This window comes from Nipponia nippon, unplaced genomic scaffold (genome assembly GCF_047370975.1).
Source record: "Nipponia nippon isolate SJK-2023a ecotype South Korea unplaced genomic scaffold, ASM4737097v1 scaffold_5, whole genome shotgun sequence".
In the NCBI taxonomy this organism is placed as follows: domain Eukaryota; kingdom Metazoa; phylum Chordata; class Aves; order Pelecaniformes; family Threskiornithidae; genus Nipponia; species Nipponia nippon.
The window spans coordinates 3,597,867-3,617,876 of record NW_028262369.1 but is presented as its reverse complement, the minus strand read 5'-3'; the positions used below and the strand labels follow the sequence as shown (position 1 = coordinate 3,617,876).

At 36.9% G+C, this 20,010-nt stretch overlaps 1 protein-coding gene across 11 annotated transcripts in view; it reads left to right on the top strand.

The window, feature by feature from the left end:
• Positions 1-20,010, top strand: part of CLEC16A (C-type lectin domain containing 16A) — an 89,923-nt gene that overhangs the window by 50,906 nt on the left and 19,007 nt on the right. For all 11 annotated transcript variants that reach the window (XR_015698714.1, XM_087731398.1, XM_087731397.1 and 8 more), the window contains 3 exons: positions 8,334-8,485; positions 9,198-9,402; positions 10,829-10,999. Coding sequence is in view for 10 of the 11 variants with exons in the window: in XM_087731398.1 (XP_087587524.1) it covers positions 8,334-8,485; positions 9,198-9,402; positions 10,829-10,999 (528 nt within the window). In the remaining variant the exon portion in view is untranslated. The remainder of the gene's footprint in view (positions 1-8,333; positions 8,486-9,197; positions 9,403-10,828; positions 11,000-20,010) is intronic.

Genomic DNA, 20,010 nt, shown 5'->3' with positions numbered 1-20,010 from the left:
TACTGTTGAGTTTTCTCCTATCCTGTCTTTAAGTCAGAATCTGTCTTGAACAATCAGTTTCATATGTTGGTTTCAAAAGACTTTTCTTTCCTGGTTAGCTGGAAAGGCATAGACTTATTTCGTCTTCAAATCAAGGTGACAGGTGTTAGACCTGTTCCAAAGAAGTGGCACTGGTATCTGTGTCCACAAAATATGATCACGTTTCAAGTGTTGCCTTGGGAGGAGCTTTTCTTGTCAGTAAATTGCTAAAATAATCCTGTGTGGCACAGATAGAGATATTTGGATCTGATCCTCACAGCAAATAGATACTATTTGGTTTAAACAAGTCGCTTGCTGAGTATCCATGATTATGGGGTTGATGTTAGCTGTTTATTCTTAGAATCATAGACCAGCCCAGGCTGGAAGGGACCTCAAAAGATCATCTGGTCCAACCTTTAGAAAAGGTTGAAAGAAAAAAGAAAAAAATCTCATTTTTCTATATGTTTAATGAAACAGTATTTCCACATTTGATTCAGAATCATCCAAGCCTTGTTTTGAAGGCATTGGAAAATGCTGAAGTTATTAAAAATAGAAAAAAAGTTTATTAAGTATGCAACTGTAATCATATTTTCCCTGTTTTATTCTGTTGCTTTGGTTTTTTTTTAACCTTTTCCTTGGGATGTTCACCTTTTTCCCTCCATCGCTTCTTCCCATCTACAACACTGCACACTCTTTGTTCAAAGTCATCAGAGTTGTTTTGTGATTTTTATTTTAATTTTATTATTTTTAAGGCTACTAGCAAATACTCTGCATTCATTGGGGCTTTTGAGTGAAGTTCCGCATTTACATATACATGAGTTTATGTATTTCAGTTGGTAACTCTTTCTAAACTGCTTATTACTGCTATTGTTACTTAAACGACCTCAACTGAGGTAGTACAGTGATGAAGTTCTAGTGTGTGTGGTAGCATAAAGATGTAGTTTCCAGCTCAAGTCTTTTTCATTGCCCAAGAAAGAGAGACAAGGGAATATCAGCCTTTCAGTTGGCAAAACGTGACCCAAAGAATGATAATTGTGTGCCTTTCTTTAATTATCACTTTGGAGATATTTTCGCTCTAACAAATTTTCCTCAATCTATGTTATTACAATGCTTTTTAAATTTTTCTGAACATTGAGATGCTTCCAGTGGTTATGCTCATTCATATACATATAGTATCAAGAAGGAGTGGAGGTTAATAAGATCCAGTAATTATTTAAGCTAGTGTTTTGATTTTGAAAAATCCTGCAAAACTCACCTTATCAAAATGGCTTCCCCCTCCTCCCCCCCAGATGCATTGCTGGTGTTTTATGGGAGCTTGATAAGAAAAGTTAGTTTCTTGTAAAGAAGTATTTTAATATTTTGATGCTCATATGTTCATTTTAAGCCTTTAAGTGTAGTTGCAAGGTTGTCACCACTATATATGACTGTACGTTTAGAAATGAGTCAGGTATTCCATAGAAGGTTCATTCCATATTGCTGGGTATGCTGCCACCAGAATGATATATACTGTTAATTTTCAGTATTGTTTTTTACTGTAAATAGTTTTGAAGCACTCGTGTATTATGTGATAACTGCCTGCTTTAGACTGCATGTGAGTTTGTAGGTGTCTCATGTAGGTGGCTTCTTTAATCTTATTCAGCAGCTCACTGTTTGTGTGAAGTTCACCGGCAGCTCAAATTAACAGCCTCGGAATTAACGGCCCCGATGCTTGGTTTCAGGCTGCTGATTCTGTTAGTGACAATGTTTTAAATGTCATGGCCAAGAAGTAAATGATGATACATTTAAAGCTGTTACTTTTTTCAGTTTTAGCAAAGAAAAACATTATAGTTAGGTCTGCTTGTTCACTCTTGTCTCTACCAAATATACAGGCTTTATAAAGGCCATCATAGTCAACACTTTTTTTTGATACAATTTGAGGAAAATTTATCCTAGAATAATTGAGGTTGGAAGGAACCTCAGGAGATCATCTAGTCTAACTCCCCCCTACTCAAAACAGGCTCAGCTAGAGCAAGTTGCCCAGGGCCCTCACCAGGCAGGTTTTGCTTATCGTCAAGGATGGAGATTTCACAGCATCGCTGGGTAACCTGTTTCAGTGTTTGACCACCTTCACAATAAAAAAAAGGTTTGTGGGTTTTTGTTGGGTTTTTTACCCCCAGTGTTTTCGTGGAATTTCCTATATTTCAATTTGTGCTCAGTGCTTCTCATCTTGTTATTGGATACCACTGGCTTCATCTTTACTCCCCTCAAACAGGTATTGCAGACACAATACAAACACCCCACAAAACACCCCACCCCACAAACCAAACCATCTTTAAAACGACTTGTCCTTTGGTTTACATTCTGAAATGTGTGCCCTGGGTTTCTCCTCAATTTATCGTGCCTTCTCAATTCATGTGTATACAATTCTGTATTTTTCCCTTCTTTCCAAGGTCGTCTTAAACCTCTTTGCCTTTGTCCTGAATCTTCCTTTTTGTTCAGTAGATCTTGACATAGTCTTTTTCTTTTCTAAGAAGTCTTTATCGTTCAAACTGTCTTTGAGACCTATTTCTTTACCTGAAGCAGGTGGTGAGAAATTCATTAAAGAATTCTTCTTTTAAAGTTAGTATTTCTTGCAAGAACAGAGATTTCAAGTCACTCTTGGCAGTTATGCTTGCTCTTTTCTGCTGTTGCTGAGGCGAGCAGTGCTCCCCTGCTCAAGAAGGGTGGTGGCACCCTGTGCTGGCCAAGAGCAGGGACTAAATATGTGAACTGAGAGTCTGACTTCCTACTGGGTAAAAGAGAAATGGCAGACACGGTGAGAAGGTAATTCTGAGCCTCTCGGAGTGACAGAAGTAATTTATTTAACTGTTCAGCAACATGGGCAAAACATAGGTTGTCAGAAACACTGGATAGAGAGTATGGTGCAGATAATTGTTTCACAGGACTTACATAAAATTTGAAATGGCTTTGTAAACTCTGACTATAGCTGGAGAATATGTTGTAGCTCTGTCAAGGATTGTATATTCCTCTATAAACTCATTACATCAAAGTACAAAAATTTAACTCTGAAGTTCTTTGCAATTAAAGACTGTCGTAGTAAGTAGTAAAGCAGAATATCGTACCAAATGGGCTACATGCTGTTGGAAAAAGTTCTCCATGTAAAGTGGGAGGTGGTGCATTAAATATCTGCCGCCTAATACTTATCTTGGATGGCCAGCTATGCACGCAAGGTGATAAAAGTTTTCTGTAAGAGCTTTTAATGTCTGCAGATGATTTCTAGAAACTATAAAATCATTAAAGATCAAGCCCTGAGGCAGGTCAGGTACATTTAGACCATCTCCTAAAGTAACCGTTATATTCGTAAAGACTTCATATAACACAGTCTTTCCAGGCGAATAGTTGCCTGTGTTTATGCAATATTTTCACCTAATTTAAATCTTCGCTGGAAGCAGCTGAAGTCTTTGAACTCTCCTTCCCAGGCTGTAATTCCTAAAAGTTGTATTTTTCTGTCCAGGGAAACCTTGGATCCATGCCTTGGAGGTGTAGTGTCCAAACTGGTTACGAACTTCATTTTGCATGAGGAAAATTAATGTAATTTCTGTTAATCTCAGAAATGACACTACACTTTTTTGCAGCAGGGTCACATCAGTGAGCCATTCAGTCTGTGGTTCACTTTAATCCCCAGAGCAAATTTCAGTTGTACTGAAGTTTACTGGGCTTGAAATTCTTTCATCTAAATGTGGTTGGGTATCTGTAACTGTCTTATAGCACAGCTCAGTTCACTGGAAATGTGTTTAACCACACTTTCTCTTCTGTTTTTGTCATAAAGGATGACTGTAGCTTATGACCCTTCAGCAGCTGTGAAGTAGAAACAGTCATGTAAATGGGGTACCTTCAGTTGTATAAACTCAAAAGATTCCTGTAACAGTTGCCTAATAAATGAGTAATTTTCCTTTCTGTTCTTTGATAAACTGTTACAGTAATGCTTTAAGTTTTTGTGAGATCTACAATGAAAACTTTCTGCTCTGGAAAACAACTTCAGCCCTTTGAGTTCTTTACCTTAAGTACTGCATTTTTGTAGTCAGGCAGTTGAACTTGTACAGCAGTAATTCCAAGTATTTTAATCTGCTTGCTGTTGAACTGAAAACTGTACAAATACTGGACAGAACCAAGTATTTGAGAACTTCACAACTCTATTTGGTGTTGTGGCCTATATGTCGAGAATCTCACAATAAATTAGCCACAAAATTCAGCAGCCTCACATTATGTATTCAGAGGGGTCCAAATCCAGTTACTTCAGGTCTTGAGAAGAACAGGGCTGTTCCAGGAATTCACATCAACTGAAATAATATGTTGATGGACTAATTGGATTAAAGAACAAAAGAGACAATAAAGGGTCCCAAGTTAAGAAGAAACCAGACATATTCGAGTCCTGTTTTGAAACACAGCTGTAATTGTTGAAAGCCTTAAGAGCTCATTAACACTGATAACACTTTATGCTTGTTATTGAAACTGCTTCAAAAAGGTATCGGCTATAAGAGCTATATAGTAAGCCCATCCTTCTTTAGTCATACCAACTGTTTGAGAATTAATTCCTTCTCAGTTAATGGCTATATTCATAGGGTTTTTCATGTTTTATTCTGTTTCTATAGCTTGGAAAAATATGTTGCATATATTCTGTGTGTTATGTATGACTTCCTTGAAGCTAGTTCTGTTTGAACCAAAGTGTATTCCTAGACAAACATTAGTTCTTGATTAGGAACTTCGTCCTGTGAAGGAGCAGACTACCAATTGTGTAGTTTCATCAGTCAATTATTTTCACCATGGAACTGCTGCTTTTGGTAGCTTTTGTCAATTAGACTTGACCCGGTATTCAATTTCTTATCTGTTTGTACTATTTATGTATGGATTAAAATCTTCCTGCCTCCCAGGTATTCTTCAAACTAAGTTAGTTGAATTATTAAGCTTTTTGCTTTAAAAAAAAAAACCCTGATATTTCTAATTTTCATGCCAGTTTTTGTTGTGGTGGTCTTTCAAGTGTCTTTCAGCCTCCTTCTTTAAAACTGTGTGTACTTCAGCTGGCACGGTGTTAGGGTAACACACCAGCGTAAAGCAGAGGTATTACCCCGTCGTGCGCATTCAGAGCTCATGTCTGCCATTTTACTGTAGAAATACATTAACTTTGTTATCAACTGTAATTCCAAGTCTCTTTCAGAGAAGTTAAATCCTGGCTACAACCTTTCCTACTAGAAGGCTTCTGTTTTTCATTCCCTGATGTATATAACATTATGCATTTCAAAACAGTCAAATATTGTTGGGTGTCTTATGCCTAATTTCACAGGCCAGTTCAGAATAGATGACACGTGCGTTATTCTTGTTTTCCCATGGTTTAGAAACGTTGACAATAACTTCAAACTTTTCAGTTATAAATGAAAAGGTGCAATAATTTAGGTATTAGAAGGTAATTTCTGGGGGGATGTATTAGATTTATACCTCTGTTACCACTTCTAGGTGTGCATGTATAAAATACATAGGAATACAGATACACTTTTGGATCAAAAATTTAGATAGAGCTTTTGATGCATTTAATATATATTATCTTTATTGTTCAGATTATTAGAATGTCTTTGGTACAATAATATTGGAATAAGATTCTGTTGGCTAAACGTAGCCTACGTTGCCATTTTAGATCTCCTGTGATTTTCTGCCTGGTGTCCCAGCTTCTGCTTTAAAAAGCAATAAGGCTCCCATAGGCTCCTGACAGTAATATTTGCCAATCCTGTATGGATTTCTTGAGCCTTCTAGGGCATATGAGAAGGTAATAGCAATCAATCCTCATGTAACTGAATCGCGTCCTGTATGTATTGCAGAAAAGTAGCAGTGTTGTATTTATTGATTAAACTTGTTTTCTCAAATTTCAAAAGCTCACACTAGATTCACACTGGATTAGCATTAATTGTCCTCTTTTAATTGCGTTAGGGTTCCGTATTTCCTCCCGTTCTCTCCTACCACCCAATCAATTCTGTATGGATCCTGCTGGTAAAGGGTCATTGGTAGAATCACAGAAATGTTAGTAGGAAGGGGCCTCTCGGTTGTGGTGTGGGGGGTTTTTGGGGAGGAAGAGGAGGTTGGTTTTAGGAAGAGTGTTTGTTTTGTTGTTTTTGAAACTTGAAAACCTTTGGTGATAGAAATTCCACAACCTTTCTGATTAACCTGCTGTGCTGTAGTACGCACAAAAGAATTTCCCCCACCTCCCAAACCATAATTTATGGCTGTTGTCCCTAGTTGTATGACCTGCCACTGCAAAGAGCTTTACACTTCCACTTGTAGCTGACATCTACCCCACAGATGTTTCTAGTATGAAATACGGTGTTAACTACTTGTTTAGATGTTTGGATAAGTAAATTTAAGTTTTGCTGTTTTGTATAACCTGCAGCCTCATTCCTATCCATTTAGCTAATTCTTCTAGTTTTATTTTTAGGGTGGGGGTTTTGTTTTGTTTTGTTTTGTTTTGTTTTGTTTTGTTTTGTTTTGTTTTGTTTTGTTTTGTTTTGTTTTGTTTTGTTTTGTTTTGTTTTGTTTTGTTTTGTTTTTTTACCATGGCAAACTAAAGAGGAGAGAACCAGTAGTCAAGATATTTTTTCCATTGCTTTAATTCAGATACTGAACATAGAGTTGAACTTTAGCAGGATTATTTTTAATGCCCTGTGTAAATAAGTGAAAAATGCTACAGCTGGGTTTCAGATGCAAAAGCACCTAACATCAGTGTTCAGTATGGAGACACTGCTATACGTATTAGAGATACGTGGAATTCTGTGTGTCAGAATAGCTCCCTTCAGATAGATATAAAAAATCTGAATAAGAAGGCAGCCTTTTTGAAAGATACATACCTTACTGTAAATGGTACCATTTATCAAACTGATTTCAGTATGTAGACACATCTAAAAATACAGCGTCCTTAAAAATAGTATGTGTACGTGGAATAGGAGGAGGAAAAAAGCATCATATATCTTAACAACAATTGGTGCCCATAGCATTGAACCCTCGTTTCAGGAAAGGCGATTTGAACGAATAACTCCAAGCTGCTGACTCTATCAGAGTGCTAAGGAGAATGAGCGTGTTGAAAAAAACCTATGGCTAAGGTAGAAGCAAAATATAGAACTCATTGCTTTCAAGTTGGATGCTGTCTATCCTAAAAAACCCAAACAAACAAACAAACAAAACCCACAAAACCAAAACCCAATCAAAACTATTGCAGGAAATAGTTAAAATGCTGCAATTTAGCTGGCTAAATCCATTGAATTCTGTGGAGTACCGTCTAGAATTGCAAAGATGATGAACTCGGTAGGAGAGCATGCATGGTCATAGAATCTTTTACTTGCTGTAAGTTGTGCTGGATGAGAGAGAGGAAAATGACCTGTGTGTATTAAGTATGTGAATGATGTGAATGAAAGTATCGGTTTGAAGCAAAGGAAAAGGCAACTCTAGTAAGATTAGCAAAGGTCTGCTAGGAGGTGTCAGTGCCAGTTTATGGGTGCTCAGTAGACTTCAGCTGGTGTAAAGAAGGGAATTTAGGCACTTTTCAAGAATGATGGGTTTGAACTGGAACAGGTGCAGTGAGGAGGTGCAGGAGGATCAGGGAATGGCGTATGTACCTCTGGAGATCTGTATTTTGGGGCTTGTTTGAGGGGTCCTAGAGTAATGGTTAAGAGAGGATATGTTTATTCAATATAAATTAATAAAATGGGAGGGGTAAAAGAAAAACTGTCATCTCATTTAACAAATATTGGCAAAAACCTGATACAATTTACCTGGAGGGTCCATATAGTCTTGAAGTTGAAAGGCTTCCAAGAATAGTCAGGTTTCAGACCGGTAGAAATGTAACTTGTGTCAGAATGGAGCCTGAGTTTCTAAGAGGTAGGGGTAATTGCCTGCAGTGGTGTGGGACTGCGTCTGTGGCCTTTTGACGAGACTTTGTGAGACTTGCACTTAGCGAGAGAAATCAGCACGGTTGCAATTTCACCCCTGAAATGAAGTGACCTTGTATACTAAAAGGTAATGAAGGTGGTAAGAGAAAGCGAGGTGCGTATAATGCATATAACTTGTAAGATATCTGAACCACTGTTGTTAATATATATTCTGCCCTTTCTATGTAACTAAATATGGTAGGGAAATGCAAAATACATATTAGAAAAGAAAACCTTGAATAACTTCAAACGTGTGTTGTAAAGATGATTACACTTTTCTGTACTAACATTTTATGTTACATAAAACAAGCAAAACCCAGGATCCTTAACTTGAGTAGCTATGTAACTTTTTTTCTTTCCTTCCTTCAGATAACAGTGATCTAATTGCTTGTACAGTCGTAACAAAGGATGGGGGTCAAGTTCAAAGATTCCTGGCTGTGGATATTTACCAGATGAGCTTGGTTGAGCCAGATGTTGCCAGACTTGGATGGGGAGTAGTTAAGTTTGCAGGCCTTTTGCAGGTAACAGAAGTTTTAATCTGGGTGGTTACTTTTTCTCAGCTGAAAATCTATATTTATATTGGATAAACAGTAATACCAATATTAGCTTACATATTTAAGCCCTGTACCATGTTCACTTGTTTCTTCTGTTACTAGTCTTTTCTAGTTCCTGCCTTTTAAACTATTTATGGTTTTCTGAAGAAGTTTGCATAGCTAACTAGAGGCACGTTTGAAAACAGGGTGACTTCCCCAATATATATTGGGCTGTGTTCGTCTGAACACTGAAATCCTATACAATTAGGGTTGAGTCCCAAGCACGTTCCTTAAGTAGCACAGTAATGGACTCTCCTAGAGTTGATCTTCCTACACGGGTAGGGAAGGTGACAGGTTGTAACTTCAAGATTATCTGTGCTTATCTAATGATTTCAAAAGCTTTAAGAAGTTTCTTTCATTTATGTCTCTCTCTTGCTTTAGCCAATACTGTTTGTATTTCCTGAAAATTCGCTATGCTTAAATAATTGAATTTTAAACTCACTTAATCTCTACGAGTAATTTCTGAAGAACTAAATCCAAGGTTGTACAGCTTGCATAGTCTTTTTTTTTAAACAGGGAAACTGTTTTTGTAGGAGCTTTAGTGGAACATTCATAGGGTTTTCTTTCAATGTTGATATTTAATCTGTAGTTTAAAAATGCTAACTTTTTCATTAGCTGCTTGCCTTCTGTTTCTTTTTAGGATATGCAGGTGACGGGAGTAGAGGATGACAGTAGAGCTCTGAACATAATAATTCATAAGCCTGCCTCAAGTCCTCATTCTAAGCCCTTCCCTATCCTTCAAGCTACATTTATTTTTTCTGATCACATTCGCTGCATTATTGCAAAACAACGTCTTGCAAAAGGCCGTATCCAAGCTCGACGTATGAAAATGCAGAGAATAGCAGGTGAATGGTTATTTTGAAATTATTCTGAGAAACAAGGCTTGTATGTCATAGCAAATCACCCTGTAACATAAGGATGTGTTAGAAAAATCTAAAAAGTGGTGTGCCACAGAAAACTGTAAACCAATACCTAGTTTCCAAGGAACAGATTTTATTGGAGTAAAATATATGTTTTCATATTTAATGATAGAAAAAAAGAGATGAAAGAAAGGATGAAAAGGAAGGAATCCTGTCTTGTTACCACTAGATGCCAATCATTTCACAAAACTCAGCATTTCTCTTTAAATGTGATTCAGCAATTCAAAATTCAAACGCCCTACTTAGAAAGCAGATGTTCTACTGCCTTAGGACTAAATTAGAGCTCAGCTTGCCTGAGTCCTGAGTTGGATGGTGTCCTGATGGTGTTGATGATGGTGTTTAGTGCTTGGATGTGGTGATGATGAACAATCCAAAATGTTAAGTGGCGTATCAGCAGCTAGATTTCTGTGTTTGGAGGAAATGCAGGCAAAGAGTTGAAGGAAAGAGTTAATTCAACTAAATAGCAAAGAGCGATTAAAATATTACTTGAATATTCAGTGGGTGAAGAATAAATTGAAGCTTACCAGTAAACTGAATGAATTGGTGAGTATAGAAAAGGAAACTCTGAAATACAGGAAGGAAAATAGGTGGGCAAATGGAAAAGGACAGCAGCTATCTCAGTTACTTGGGTTGTCCAAGAGTAAGAGTGATAATGAACTAGTCAGAGTTGTGAAAAACGAAGTCATAGCTGGTATTAAAATTATTGAGTTGGCCAGAGAATTATTCTGATTATAGATGATTTAAGGTTATTTTAGTGTCTTATGGTTCTGTAGGAAGCTAGCTAAAAAGAGTTTTATGCTTTGAGTTTACAAAATAGATATGTCATAATTTTATGGCTTGCTTCATGTTAAACAATTTAAAGCGGGTTTGAGGTTAATAGAGGTCTATTTCGATATTAAAATTTTAGGTTGAATGGTAATGCAAAGGTATTTTTTTGCCACATTTCAAGCTTTTTAAATGGCTTTCTGCAGCATTCAGTTGTAACTAATGGATGACTTGATTTGTACATTGAAAAACAGAAGTTTTGTTTGTTTTTTTTTAAATAACTCCTATCGCTTGGTTAATGCAAGGAGCTTACTGTAATCCTTTTTTTTTTCTTCTCCGCTGTATTCTGAGGCTTCCTTAGTGTGAATGTGGTGTGGACAGCAATGGTAGAAAAGGTTGCCAGAAATGTTGTCTCTCTTCTTTTCCAGTGTAACTGTAACCATAATTAAGAGGTAAATGCAGGCAAGATATGTTAAACGATCTGGTTTAGTCTTAAGATCCTGAGCAAACTATCAATTTTGTTTTCACCTCCTCTTCCTTTTATGTATTTTTGAGTAACAAAATTATCAATTGTGATTAAACATAGCTCTCCTGGATCTTCCTGTTCAGCCTTCAACTGAGGTTGTTATGGGTTTTGGACACAGCTCTGCAGCTACAGCCCAACACCTTCCATTTAGATTTTATGATCAGTCACGACGTGGTAGCAGTGATCCTACAGTGCAGCGCTCTGTTTTTGCATCCGTTGACAAAGTTCCAGGTAAGATTAGCATTCATTATCAAGCAACTTTTGCTTTGTGATTTGTATCTGCAAAAGCTGAACTGTAACTTGTATAAGCACTGAAAAGCTTACTGTCGTACGTTTTTGAACACACAACTCCCGGATGAGGCTTATGGAAAAATTTAGTCCTAGAGAAACAGGTAATACCTGGGTGTGTATCCCAGGTACACTGTGAGCAATAAATCCATGACAGTTTCTCCAGATACACTGGAAGTGTCTTAATAGTTTGCCTTCCTTTACAAATAGAGTTAGTTTAAATCATGTTTCACATACTCAGGATTTATGCAACACATCTGTGAGATGTGCATAGTTCCTCCTTTCATTTGGTTGCAATCATTTTCTTGCCAGTTTGTAAAAATAGCTGGGATACTGTGCACTGCTTCATTTACCTTAGAGCTGGCAAGACAGAAAAGGGCTACAGCTACTCCTAAAACATTAGCTTGGAATTGGGATTGAAGGAATGATTCTAAGTCAATGAGCTCTTTGCTCTTTTGTCTCCTTATTGTCTGTTTCACAAATTGACTTCTCTGCAGAGGTTTTTTTTTTCCGGATGGTGAACTTTTCTCCTTTTGGATTGAGTCATTTTAAAGTTGAATCTCATACTGCTTGAAAGTACTTAATTTTGCTGTATTATACAAAAAGATGCAATCTTTTTACCACTAGCTGCCAATCATTTCACAAAACTCAGCATTTCTCTTTAAATGTGATTCAGCCATTCCAAATTCAAACGCCCTACTTAGAAAGCAGATGTTCTACTGCCTTAGGACTAAATTGGAGCTCAACTTGCCTGGGTCTGGGAAATCATGAAAGCATTTATATTGCTTTTTTCAAAAGATAAGTGTATGTTGTATGATGGGGATGTATTTCCTTATTTGACATGACTTCCATGGAAAAGGTGTGGTTGAAATGATGCCAGTGTTACTGTTTCAGAATCAACCTTCTCCAAGAAGCGTATGCTTGTGTTCATAAAAAGTGACTTAATCTGCTAATTGTTTGTTTTTTTTTTGGAGGGGGGGGGAGAGGGAGGAAGGGTGAGGTATTGGGGGTGGTGCAACACGGTGATTTGTTCAAACAACCACATACTTACTTGGAATTCCAGGAAATGGAGAATTCCACTGCATGCACATGCAAATCCAGAGGAAAAAGTATTTTGAAGCTTTTATTTGACAGCAAGTATGAGAAACCAGGCACAGAACATGAAGTATTTCAAATGCTGCATTTTTGAAATGCATTTTATGATAGCCAGTAATGTAATAAAAATGTATTAATGTATTGATTTACATCTGATTATGAAAAAAAGCAAATGCCTCTTCCTTCTCCCCTTATATTCACTAATGTATGAATGAATGAGGTTTCCTAGTTCCGAGTGATTTTCATAGGAATCTGTCAGGGTTTATCCCTTACACAGCGTTGGAGTGATTTTTACTTTAAGAGAAAGATTTTGTGCCTTTTAAAAAAAATTATTGAACAAGCTGCAGTTAAATTAGTAGCTTCATGTATTCATTTCTTAATGCTACAACTTCAAGTGGTGTTTAAGAGTTCTGCAAAGCTCATATAGTCTGTTAATTTGATTGTACTTGTAAGAAACAAATTATGCTTTCCCTTGGTGATGGTGTGTTTTGTTGATTTAAAGGAGAGCTATTTTTTGACAATGTTTTTAGAAGATTAATCACTCTTTAGTAGGCCCATGTCATCTGCCAGTGCTGTACGTTCAGTGTGGCTTTTAAGAAATGGACAATGATATAAACTTTTTCAGCCCTTGTTCGAATTTCACTCTGTGGCGAATTTTAGTACAACAATTGAATCAGTTCCCTAATCCCTCTTCTCAACGAGCTTAGAATTTTCAAGAACACTTATTTCAGTCTGGTCTGGTTCAGTTTCTGTCGTAGTGCATGCATAAAGCCCTACATATTTCACTATAGAGTATGCCGTTACCTTATTGTAGTCAAACTGTGCTTCATCTTGCTTTATTGTTTCATGGTCCAAAGTTAAAATCTGTTTTGAAAGCGCTGCTTGATATCTGGGGGGAAGAGGGTGAGGGTTGTTACAGCTTAAAACCAGATTTTGTGCAAGACAGGTGAAAGGTGACAAGAATATAACAGACGGCGCTGCAGAACATCCTTGTTAATACTCTTTATAAAAAGTATGGGTTATGTAAATGCAGTGAGATGATAGAATCATCCTAGAGGACTGGCCGGATAAACTGGGCAATTCTTATCAGAGAAGAACAGAAGTAAAATCCTTCACTTGATCAATTTTATCATCATGAAGTCATGACGATGAATATACTTCAGGGTCTATTTTGGGTTAATGGCCTTTGCCAGAATGTTGGACCATTTTAGGGATAGCTGAGTTGACTGGACTGTTCACCATCTTACCTATTAGCTATGTATTCACACGATGCTTTTGAAGCACTCTTTATGTAAATAAAGAATTACATTGTTCTCAAAGAAAGGAGCAGGTTTGGTAGGTGTCCTGTGAACATAGGTCTTATATTGAAAGTAAATAATCACTTCCTCTCCAAGCAAACTCGAATATTAGTCTCAAATACCAGCTGTATACTGAGATTTATATGCTCAGTGTGTCTTTAGGGAAATCTTAACGATTTCCTGCAAAACGTACATCTAAATATTTTAACAAGTGTGGTCGCTTTCCTACTGAGAAAAGTTATTTTGGAAAGCAAAATGAATCAATAGATCTCTGTTTTCTCCATTGTTAATACCTTAGTATATGATGATGATAGTAAGATTTTGGGGGAGGAAAGTTGGAGAAAAAATTTTTGTTAATATTAGCCACTGCAAGCAAAGTATAGCCATCTTAATTTTAAAATCTGAAGGAAAAAAATGGTCTTTTATAGCTTTGTAACCCCTTAAATGAAAAAAAAAAAATGGAGGCGAGAATTCTGTATAAAGTTTGCGTCAATTCTTGGGAATAGGAAAACTTTAAACAAAGCCTGATAAGCAGTGTTTGGGATGGTTCATATTTATGTGAAGAAAATTTATTTTATTTTTGTCAAATATTATTCACTCTAAAAAATGATGTGCCCTTCTTTAGCAGGGCACCATAGGTGGACATAAAATAATTTTAATGAATAATATGAACAATTTCTTGAAATGTATATAACCTTTTGTAATTTAATTGCCTTCTCCGTCCACAGTAAGATCCTTTTGATCAAAGTACTAATGAGGGGCTGGGCATTCACAGCTGATGAGCATCTGCACTTGTTACTGATTTTATGAGGTTAGATTGCTCAGCACATATGAATGTCATATACAAGTTATTTTGGAACTGTACTATGGGACTCTGATCAACCCTTTCATGTTCATCATCAGCCACAGCTATCGTAGGAATATCAGACTGGGATAGTTTACTTAGTATTACTAAGTTACTTCCAGTGTGAGATGGTTGAAGTGTCCCATGCTCCATAATTCTAGGATACAGTTGCTTTTATAGCCTGTATGTATATTTAAAGTATTTTTTTAATTCATTTGTTCTATGCAAGAATAATGGAGGACAGCTGCTAACTCAGTTTATCATCTCTGTTTTTTCTAATTAATATTCTTTGAACCGTTCCAAGTTTGATATTTAGTTATGGCTGCTGCTTTTAAAGACCCAACTCTGCTGCCTTTTTTTGTGCGTATTTATATTGCCTGGTCATCGGAATTGTGGGGTAAGAAATAGATACTAATTTTCCTGTCATCATCAGAATGGTGTAGAGCTAAATCGTTTCTGTGCAGAGGTATTCAAGCAGAAGTGCCTAATTAAGGGTGTTTGACAGCGTGAATATTACACAAGATACAATGAACTTGATTTATCTAATAGGAATTACAGTTTATGTGCAAGGAAGGAAAGATACCATTGAAACGGAGTTAAATATGCAGGACTGCTAGTTAGATTTTTTTTTTTTTCTTTTAATAAGAAACAGGTTTGCAAACAATCTTTGACTGTTACCATTTGGGAAGTTTACTATTTACAAGGATTATTTTCAGTAAAAAAACAGCACCTCAAAATAGCACATTCTGAGATGGAGAATTCTCAAGTCTTGTGTTTTAGTGCTGGCCTATGCTTTAGCTCTCTCCATGCCAGCAGAACTACAGCAACTATTCTAATTTCTTTCAACTTGTAGAAAGGACTTCTCTGGTCGATGGAAGAAATTGTGGTATGCTTTAGTATTAGAGTTCCTTTGTGCGTTACAGGACAGCCAAAATAAATGCTGTCTCAACAAAGTATCACTCGTAATGAGGATGTGCTGGCATGGCATAAAGAGTATGAGCCATGGCAAAGAATTAAGTCCCCTGATCACTGGACTTGAAACTAGGCTGTTAAGTATACTAAATTGATGAGAAGAATTGTGAATAAAGCTACAGTCATCATATATTGGCATTGCATGGCAAATGCGGAGACTAAAAATGTCAGTTAATCCATTTTTTTAATGCTGGTTGAAGTTTCAGCAGTTACTGGCAACAGAGCTCCAAGCGACTGGTATGTTTTGTACGTGTTTTTTGTTGGCAGCAAAAACATTTTTCGCATTAAAACACTTATTCTTCAGTTTTATGAGGTTGTAATGGAGTTTCTTAAATGTAAACAATCTCTACAAGTTGAAATTTTTTAAAAGTGCTTTAGGTTTTCTGAGGCAGACGAGCACTTTGCAAAGATGCAAAATACCTAGTGAAGGAAAAAAAATTCAGGCATGTAAGGGGTTTTTTTCATTCATACTTGCAAAAAAGCTTAAGTTCAGCATTGCCTTGATTTGACTAGGGACCAACACATGGAAAGGCATGAGAATTTTTTGTGAGATAACTATACTTAGAGGAACAGAATAGAAAGAAATTGGAATACAAAAAAAAGACATTGGAGTAATGAAGATACAGTTTACAATGAGAAAACAGTTTCTGCTTTCTTGGCCAAAGTTTTATTTCCACTTCTCAGGTGTTGTTGGTTGGTTGTTTTTTTGTCTTGCCGCCACCCCCCCTTCCCCTTCTCCTCACCTTCAAATTTTATTCTTAGGACATCTTAGAGTTCAGGCCATCTTTCACATGAAATCATTTATAAGACAGTAGGAAGGCTTTCTCCAATTTAGGAGAAAGGGTTGCATTAATTGCTTAAGAAAAAGTTCCTTTAAAGAAAAGCTAAGAAGCTATTTCAGGTTTTGGCATGAAATTTTGGCATGAAATTCTGCTGCTGTTATGTAAAACATGGCAGAAGGATAAGTGTTGATACATATTTTATTAAAGAAACACAGCCTTATGAAACATTGTGATTATGGAAATAAGATCTCCAAGGAACTGGGAAGGTACATCTTTACAGTAATACCTTACTGACTGTTACGTAGAAAGTTATGTTGAAGCAGAATCGTGACTAGTGGAAAGGAAATATTTGTGTTTGTAACTAACCTCTGTCACAACTTGAGAGTCATAAAGTAGTAACAAAGGCACCGGTAGAACCTTTTGAGTGTTATTTTACTTCCCGTAGCCATGATTAATTCTGCTTACCTTTTCTTTGCAGATATTTCCTGAAGGAGTTTCCTGGTTAGGATATTTGTTCTCGGTCAGTAGTTTCCCAGTTATGGTATTTTGAATGATGTAGACTTACCTTTCCCTCCCGTCTAAATTACCTTCCTGCAGCACACTTGAAATCCTTCCTCTGCAGTTGTATGGGGAGAGGAAATACGTTAAGATCATTTGCGAGCAAATGCTTCAGTGTAAGGACGCGAATCCATGAGCGCTGTTCTGCAGAACCTCTGGGCGGGCAATCCTGCTGGATCAGGCCAGCTTTTCCTATGATAGTCACAGCAGACCTTGTTTACTTTTTCTACTATTTTGGTGAGGATGGAAGATTTCTCCTCCCTTGAAGTGCAAACCTTTTGTGGATATAGAATGCCTTGGATGGGTACAACTTCTTCCAGCGCTGTAAGGGAAACAAAATACATTGTTGTAAGCTCTTCTATACCAATGGCTTTAGTAACTGTTCCAAAACGAAGTTTCATTCACTTTAACAGATGGCTTTGCCTCACTTCTGTGGTCGCAAGTCCATTGATTATTCCTTGTTTCCCATCCTAACTGGTATTTCAAAATATGAAGTATGTATGAGAAACCTAATGCACGTTTGCTATATATGTATCAGTGGCCCTGAGTGCTCTAGATGTCTTTCACATTTGAGGTAGTCTAGTCTGTGGTTAACTTTTTGCAGACTATCAGGCGTCACTGTGTGTAATCTCAGCTTAACTTATCTAAATGATTGTAGAAGATCAATCAGTTTGGTTTCTGAAATAAAATACATGGCTTTATTTGCATTTATGGAATAATTAGCTGCTTACCAAACTATTTTGTTTTTAACTAAAATAGATATCTCATGCCATGGTGGTTATTTAATTCTTTCAAGTGGTGTTCATCTTGGACATAATGAATTGTAACTTAAAATAAGAGAAAAGCTTGGTAAAAGTGGCATTCACCCATCTCAAACTGTGATGCAAGTACTACCGCAATTCAGACAGCGTTTTGCTTCTGCAAGTGGTTTGAGTCTAGTTCTCGAGTATAACCATGGGAGGCAGAGGGTAAGAGGTGGGACCGCAGATGAAGTCAGGTTATTAACAGGACTGATGTTTGTTAGCTTTTTTCTGTGTCTTCCTTTCTTCACCCATTCTGTTTCTTTTCCTTGTAACACAACCTGTCAGTGTGTGTTGCCGCTGACAGCATTTTCCTGACTTGTCATGTCTGTGTTTTAAAGCTTTCATATGCTTCTTGTAACAAGCCCATTTAAAGTGAGGTTTGACTAGCTGCCTGCTGCATGGCACCAGCAAATTCCCCATGTAAGAGATTCTCTGTAATGAGTGAATCATCCACCCAGTGCCATGGGAGATTCCCCATATAAAAGAACAAAGAATTGTGTGGTGCATTTGCTTTCTTTCATACCTGATTGTCAGATAAAAGTATCCTTTTCAGTGTTCACTATGCAGTGAAGGGAATAAGTAGTATATTGTTAGGTGTTTCATAGTGCATGTCGTGGCTACTTTCAATAATTCAGGGGACTGACAATAAAAAGTAAACGTTTGCATTAATACTTTCCCATGGGAGAGTGAGGAGGGCTGCAGAAGCAGCTGAGTTGTGTGCATCACCTGATATACAGCCCATATTGAAGATACTTCTTTTGCTGTAAGAAGTGTTTCAACTTCTGAAAAGCTGCTTGCTATCAAAAACCGGAGAGATGACTAAAAGCTTCCAAGCACTAGGAGGAATGTCTGCCAAAGGAAAGCCTTACTAATAAAATTGAGGAATTGCTATAGGCATGTCATTGTGAGGAACGTTGCTGAGAACCACAAGAAGGGTGTAATCTTCTAAAGAAAGCAAGAAATCAAGGAAGTATGAACAATGCAGCAGTAGCTGTTTTCACCAGACTTGTGTGGGGAAGGCAGTTCATGAACTTTTCTTTCAGAGCTTGTTGTGAATTCTAGCAGGTAATTCCATAGCATTGTAATGGTAGAATGCTACTCTGCTAGTAGATGCTAGACCTATAACGTTTTGATTCTTCTGAATTTTTATAATACTGATGAGGTTCAAGATCAAATAATTTACTTCTATAACAACAAAACTATGAAAACTCTTAAGTTAAAAATTCAGCTGAAAAATCAGAGCAAAGGGGGAAACCAACTGCTAATTGAAGGATACAGTAAAGGGCAACTTACTGGTTTTAATCTCACAGGAGATATCCTGACTGGTTCAAACAGACTAATCACAAATGAGTTAGCAGGTCATCCCAAAGCGGGGGTCTTCAACATATGGGGATCAACAGAGAGTGTGAAAATAATCTCTGAAGTTTTTCAGAACTTGTTGTCAAGCCTGGACCTTTTACAGTGTCACAGAACAACTTTTTTCTGATAATCTGGCAGAGGGTTGATGCAAGAGTTAAGTGCTCTGACTTTCTTGATCCGAAGTCTGCTGACAGCCAGAGTAGCTTACTTGCTTTTGTCCCAGCAGTGATAAACTCATTTTGTTGTTAAATGAAAATATAAGCTTTAAGAAAGTCTTAACAATCGCTGGAAAACACAAGATGTTTTAAGCAACAAACAAAAATGTATTTGTCAGATATAATAGAGCGTGACTACTTAAGAAAAAGAAAAAAAACTTTGTTAAAGTAACATGCTTTTGAAACACCAAGTGGGTTTTTTTTGGTTTTGTTTCTTTTGCTCCATATTCCAGCTTCTCTTCTCAAACACAAACTACATTCTTACAGGACTGATGTTGTGAAGGGTTCTAACTCTTCCAAAGACGCTCTTGTGTGTCTTTGTATGTTGAGGTGAAATAATGGTCAAGTGTATACCTTTGGCATTTATAATCTGCAAATGTCTGAGATTTGGTGTTAAATTTAATTTGAAATTGTCGCAAGTGAATCGTGTCAAGCAGACACATTGCCATAAGGTAATATAAAAAATAAGGGTGCTCATAAATACAAGCTAGTTATGTCAAATAAGTTTTTAATGTAGTATCTGCTTTGTACAAAGTTACCACATAATCATTCTCATCCATAAAAGAAAAAATTACTAATTGTTTGCTTCTGTTAAATGTTCAGCATGGGTTTGCAGTGCTGCTGGACTTACTGGAGACACCTTTGTGGGCACTTATTTTAGTAGGATATGACTGAATGATTTTAGTAGGATATGACTGAATGGCAACATAACAAATTCACCAGTAATCTAAAGGATAAATTTTAGTTGTCTTTTGGCTCGTAGCATGCTTCTGCACAAAAGGTTTTGCATGACATACATGGAATAACTATTGTTTACTTTGTGATTCAGTGTAGTCTCATGCAGTGAATGCATGATGTAGATATCGTGTACTCATGGCTTCTCATCTTGACTAAATCAGTGAAATTAAATATTGCGAAGTACCTTGTTCTCAGGCTGTTCAGTTCTGAGATGTTGGGTTTGAGAAACCAGGGATTTGAATTCCTTCCTTGCGCTTCTTTCCATACTTCCAATGGATGTCCCTGTGCCG